The following is a 6611-nucleotide window of genomic DNA, read 5'->3' on the forward strand; positions in this document are numbered from 1 at the left end:
AAGAGAAACCCACTGTGCTTGCCCTATTTCTTCAGGACCTGAGTGGGTCTTTTGGAATCTGGGGCTGGTGAACAGCAAGGCCTGTTTTCTTCCTGACGTTAGACTAAACTGGAGATTGCCAGTCCCCTTTTTTGCTGTTGGTTTAGAAGAGAAAGACTAGCACAATAGCACATAGCTGGTTGTCTGTGTTTCAATCTTTATAATATCTTGACTCTAACCTGATTAGCCAACTGATGGAAAGATGTAAAATATGCAGAATTTTTAAGCCACTGGGTTATAAGCACTTTGGGGGAATAAAAAGAAACCACCTAGCATTTCAGAAAAATGGACATAGTAATATGTATTTTTAGAATCTTCTAAGACCAAAGTCTTCTTGTTACTTTAGAAACAGACAAATGCACTGGGCATAATTAAATCGACCCATTCAATGATCATTTCTGATTTATTTTACAGTGAAAGCCTTTAAAAGAATAATCTGGAACCAAAAAAAAAAAAAATTCTTCTTTCTTCCGTTATGTTGTGTGTTGTTGCAGGCAGGGAGGGTAGGTCTCGTTTTGTTTTCCGGAGTTCTGTCCTTGGGACAACTGTTACTTAGACATTTCTGGGTTAATGGCAGTTTGAACCTGTGGGAGGAAAGATGAGAATCCTGAATGTAACTGAGTTTTGCCATTAAGGGAGGTATCCTGGGAAGTTGAGTAAAGGAAATTTTGCCCCAACTTCTAGTTTTAATTTGGGACAAGGTTTGGAGGCTGTTGGCACAATGAGAGTTGTCTACCTGACCCTCCACCCCCACCCCTTTTTTTTTCAGTCAGACACATTGTTTGTCCCTATGGGTTTGATAGACATGTTGTAATAAGGTCCTGAACTGCTCACAACCTCTTTATGTACCTTCTGTCTAAAGGCTTGTTACTACAGTGACCTATATTCATGGAACCACAAACAATGGGTTTAACCATTAACTTTCAAGCCACATTTAAATGAATTCTTTTATAAGATGAGAATTATATAGACTTCCACTGTTCAGTTAGAGGAAAAAAGGGAAGGATTCAGGTTGAACTAGGTTATTAAGGAAGTGGATGTTGATGGTTAGGGTACTCCTAGACTGAGCAGATAATTTGCCTTGACCCGGCCATCTTCGATAACACTGTTTAGCTGACATTCCAGTGTCCCTGAAAACCATAATGTGTTCCAAAGTTGATTTGTCTGAGAATAAAATTACATTGTGGCAATATCTCATATCCATTGAGTAAAATCCCCCAATCTATCCCAATACTTAGTGTCTATTAAGGCGCAATTCTATATTAGGAATTTGTTTCAGGTCCCTTCCTGGTGGGCCTTAAGAAAGTTACAAGTTACAAGGATACATTTTTTCTCAAGAGATATAAAGGACTGAAGAGAGTGACTGAAACCCTGACCTTCAAATTCATAATTATCTCCATGATTTTTTCTCTTCCATTTTTATTTAAGCAACAATCAGGAAAAAAAAAGTAGCTTTCCAGGAAGCTTTACAATCTGAGTAATACCTTGATGCTTAATTAATTTTAATATTTCATGTGAAGGAAAAGGGCTATCTCATTGGAGTAGTGAAACGGGTCTATATTTGGATTGCTCCTGGAATACCATTAGCAACATCCGAGCTCATTTGGGATCTTCCCTAGTTTCAATCTTTTCCATTTTCATGGGATTTAATTTCCCTGGGCTGCTTTGAGTCACTTGAACTCACGCCATAGTGTAATTTTTTTTCCTTTAACATTTGAAAAGCTTTTTCCTATTCTTCTGGTAGAATAATTATTTCCCAGAATCTATCTTAGGCTGCTTTAACCTACTGGCCCCAATTTTCAAATCAAGAAATTAGAAACACAGTGGGACTAAGCGATAGGTTAGTCCAGGAGTCAGCGAAAGCCACGGTCTCTTGTTACCAACCCTGACTTCACTATAGTCAGAGGCAGTTCCCAAGTAATTGCTTTCAGAGTCAAATCTCTAATTCAGAAATATGTGAGCTGTTCTAGATTAAATGATTTAACCTACTTCCTCAATGTTTTGGCAAATTTATTGTAGCCACCTCTCATCTACTAATTCATTATAAAAAGTGTCATTTTGTGTTATTTTAAAATAATTTATGCTTGTATATTTAAAATTTAATTCCTTAAGAAAGCATGTGCTGTGTCTGTGTTATTTGTGAGTCTCTTGAAGAAAGAGGCTGTGACTTATTATTCTTTATAGCCCCTCTAATACATGGGGCCTTACACACAGTGGGTATGGAAATTTGAATTTATCTCATTTGTAATTTGAAAAAAGAAAGTTTTAGATTTTGAAATATTTCTCTGCTAATATTAATTTTTGCCTTACTGAAGTAGAACTCCTTAGTTACCTGGTTAGTATCAAAGTAACCAAAAGTGACTATATTCAAGGGTTGCAGAAAAAGCTGTTTGATCCCAGGTATTTCCTTCACACATCTGCCATAGTGCCTCAAATTCCCTACCTAAAAGAGTTAAAGAATATTTCCCACCAGAACCTCTTTAAAAGTCAAGGGCACAACACCTCAACCCATTAGAACTGTAGTCTGTAGGCAGTGGTGTAAAGGCAGATTTTCACCGGTTACAAACCACGGGGGGTGGTAGACCAGGTTGAAGTACTCTTTATAATGTCACTATTACTACTGATAATTATGAGAATTGACATTTCTTGCTCATTACTCTACACCAAGTGTAGTTCGGCAAGTATTAACTGAATTAATCTTAACAACATCACAACATCCCTATCTTTCTTTCCGGATGTGGAAACTACAAACTCAGAAATGCTAAGCAACTTGCCCAAGATCACACCTTGTCAATGACAAAGCTTGAATCAGATGATCTGGTTCCAGGGCCTGAGTTCCACCTGTCAGGATGCACCATATTGGGGAGAGGGCAGGGAACAGGACTTGGAGATAGGACTTGGTCTACCCCTAGTTTCCTTAGAGTTTTGTCTAAGGCAGGATCTTTGTGCAAGGCATGTTCCCTCAGTGTCAGCCTAAGACACACGAAACCTTGTGGTGAGAGGAAATCAGGTCTTTCAGAAATATATTTTGTATTCGCAACAAAGTTTTGCTGACTGAAAGCAGCAAAAAATGACCCAAAGGAGATTTTGGTTTCAATCTGATTCCATAGGACCCCAGTAGAGATGGCAGGCAAAAGACAAAAAGAGCTAAATGTTTTAGTGGCAAACGCAAAGACTTTTCGGTTAAGCATGAAAGCTCCAGCTGTGCAATTCTTAACTGTGGCAAACTTGAGGATAGCAGCCCATAGCATATACCCTTTCTCAATCACTGTGACTTTTCAACCTCATCTAATAAACAGAGAAATTGCCAATTGAGTCAGGTCTCTGGGATTTTTCCTTTTCTTTATTTCACTTCTGATTTCCACTCCTATGATAAAAATTAATTCTACATGTTGGCAAGTATGTGATTTCACTCACCTGCTCTAAATTTTCACTGCATATCATAAATATATGATTTGAACAAAACATTGGAGATGAGCTTTGCCTGGAGATGAGCTTTGCCTATTTCTCTTTTTTAATGTTTGAAGAGCTAAAGGACAGAATAATAGTGATACACAAAGAATGCACACCCAGTTAAAACTTGAACTGGGACTAAAACCACATCTCCCACCTCTTCAGTTCAGTGCTCCCCACCACCCACCATACCCAAAGGTGTTAAAGAGCATCGAGTTTAGCACAGTATTTGCTCTGCCTCTCTTACGACAGCAAGTTCAATTTTACCTCTTCTTTCTCCATGAATTAATTTCCTGTCTAATATGATATGGTATACCTTAATATCGCTATCCAATATTTCCAGTTCTCCTTTTTTTTCTGGCACATAGGAAGATTGTATTCACTGCCCCTTGAAGTTGAGCACAGCCATGTGAATTTCTTTGGCCCATTAGACATGAGAAGAAGTGACAACTATGTGATACTTCTGGGACAACACATTAGTCAGTACAAGATTCTCAGACCTCTTTTTCCATTCTATATTAACCAAAGAGGCCACGTCTTCCAGATGGTACAAGATGGTCAGAGATTACCTCAGCACAGATTGCTGAGTTGCTGCATTGAGAATAGTTGTCCTGGAGGATCATCCAGACCCCCAGTAGACTTTGAGTGAGAAATAAACTGAGATTATGACCGTGTTTGTGACTGAAGTATAACCCGGCCTATCCTGATTATTACACGTGGGCTTTAGGAATCTGTAGTAGTTTTATTAGTGAGAAACTGCTAAGTGCTAGGCATGAGGATAAGTATTTAATATGATTTCTCATTTAATAATTTAATCCTTACAATAACCCAGATGATGCATGTATCTGCATCGTTTGCAAATGAGAGCATTGAGTCTCAGGGAAGGTAAACTGTTACTCAAGTAGTAAGAACCAGTCGCTCACTGGCATTTTTGGCTCTAAAGCTTCTGCTTTTTCCAGTATATACATTATACTGCCTGCCTTAGAGTAGTACTTCCATCTATAAGTTGTTTTTTTTTTTTTTTTAATTTTTATTGTGGTCACACATGTACAATATAAATACCCCATTTTAACCACTCTCAGGTGTACAGTTCAGTGGTGTTCATTACATGAACAATGTTGTGACTGAGAGAGAAGAGACGAGAAAGTGGAGAGGACAGGCTGAATGTGGAACTCCCCAGGCCCCGGGTACAAACCAGGACACTGGTTTTATGCAATAGATCCTAATTGTAAGCATGGTCGACATTATTCTTAACCTTACGGGAGGCATCTTTTACAAACTGACCCTAGCAGCCACATGGATGCTAGTTGATATTAGTGTTTGCATAACTTTTACTTTATGAAGTCATGTTTTGGAAAGGACATGGGCTTTTGAGTTACACAGATGTAGGTTTAAATCCTAACTCAGTCACTTACTGGCTGTCTGATCTTGGACAAATTTTATGACCCATTTGAACTTCAGTTTTCTCATCTGTAAAACGGGAATATTACTCACCATGCATGATCTAAAATGGATTAAAAACAATATATTAAAAGCACCTAGAACAGCCCCGCCTGGCGACGAGGGACGGGGACAAGACAACGCGCCTGGAGGAGGAGGAGGAGGAGAAGGAAAAAAAGAGACCATAGACTTCTTCCTCGGCCTAGAGCGGCCCTTACAGTACAGGGGAGAAGAGGGCGGGCGGGGACCACCCTCGGAACCGGCCGCCGGCGGAATAATGGCGACCCGGAACCCCCCTTCCCAAGAATATGAAAGTGATGATGACTCTTACGAAGTGTTGGATTTAACTGAGTATGCAAGAAGACACCACTGGTGGAATCGAGTGTTTGGCCACAGTTCTGGACCTATGGTAGAAAAATACTCAGTGGCCACTCAGATTGTAATGGGTGGAGTGACTGGCTGGTGTGCGGGATTTTTGTTCCAGAAAGTTGGAAAACTTGCAGCAACTGCAGTAGGTGGTGGCTTTCTTCTCCTTCAGATTGCCAGTCACAGTGGCTATGTGCAGATTGACTGGAAGAGAGTTGAAAAAGATGTAAACAAAGCAAAAAGACAGATTAAGAAACGAGCAAATAAAGCAGCACCTGAAATCAACAACATAATTGAAGAAGCAACAGAATTTGTCAAACAGAACATTGTGATATCCAGTGGATTTGTGGGAGGCTTTTTGTTGGGCCTTGCATCTTAAGGACGAACCGTCTATATCATGGTGGATTCAACTGTGACGAGAACAATGCTGGCAACAAGGTGGTCTCTCAACAGAACATGCCACCAGATTCTCCAGGGCAAGGAAAACAATTAGCTGGACCATACTGAACTCACAACTTAGCATTTTGCCTTCTAAAGCTTGACAAACTAGTATTTGCTGTATATTAACCTGTGTGGTATGTGTATAATAGTATTCCTGGGCAAAACATGGCTTACTTTCATCTCATTTCTAGAAAATATGCATTCGTTTAGAAATTAGCTTATAAAGATGCCGCTGAATGTAGATATGGAGAAATAAAAAATCTGTTTGTTGGACTTATTCCCCAATAAAATACAGCTTTTTTTATTAAAAAAAAAAAAAAAAAAAAACCACCTAGAATAGTGATTCTTGCCAGAGCTGTTGCTAATGGTAGTTGTGCTATTATTTGTATTGCATCTTAAAGATTACAGTAAGCAGTTCTTGATGAGATTGTAATTTGTGAATTTTTGTATCTCTTTTACATCACAGAGAGCCACTAGGGAAGACCAAGAACATTACATTGAAATCATCATTTTTGGGGTACCAGGGCCATACATGAAAGAGAAAGGGCAAAGATTCATGCTAAAAGATTTTCATTACCTTGCAGTTCATTCATTTATTTAACAAGTATTTATTGAATATTTATGCTTACTCTAAGTCAGTGTACTTGGTGCTAGGGATATTATGGTAGATAAGACATAAACCTTAATTTTCTAGGATTTTTCAGTTCAGTATGAGATTCAGCCAAGTTCACAGGCAGTGAATCAGAAAGGGAAGATCACTGGAAATGGAATGCCCACAGAAGACACGGGACTTTTTAGCTGGAAGTAAATTCTCCTCTTTCATAGCGTTAGTTACCTTCTACACAGTACTAGTTCTGCATGTACATGTCTTT

General features: G+C 38.9%; 1 protein-coding gene across 1 annotated transcript; it reads left to right on the top strand.

The window, feature by feature from the left end:
• Positions 1 to 5069: 5069 nt before the first annotated feature.
• Positions 5070 to 5911, top strand: LOC119516098 (FUN14 domain-containing protein 1). Its single transcript, XM_037812289.1, has one exon. The coding sequence runs from the start codon at positions 5210 to 5212 to the stop codon at positions 5675 to 5677; it is 468 nt and encodes a 155-aa protein (XP_037668217.1). The 5' UTR covers positions 5070 to 5209; the 3' UTR covers positions 5678 to 5911.
• Positions 5912 to 6611: the final 700 nt, after the last annotated feature.

The sequence above is a fragment of the Choloepus didactylus genome, chromosome 2 (genome assembly GCF_015220235.1).
Source record: "Choloepus didactylus isolate mChoDid1 chromosome 2, mChoDid1.pri, whole genome shotgun sequence".
Classification (NCBI taxonomy): Eukaryota; Metazoa; Chordata; class Mammalia; order Pilosa; family Megalonychidae; genus Choloepus; species Choloepus didactylus.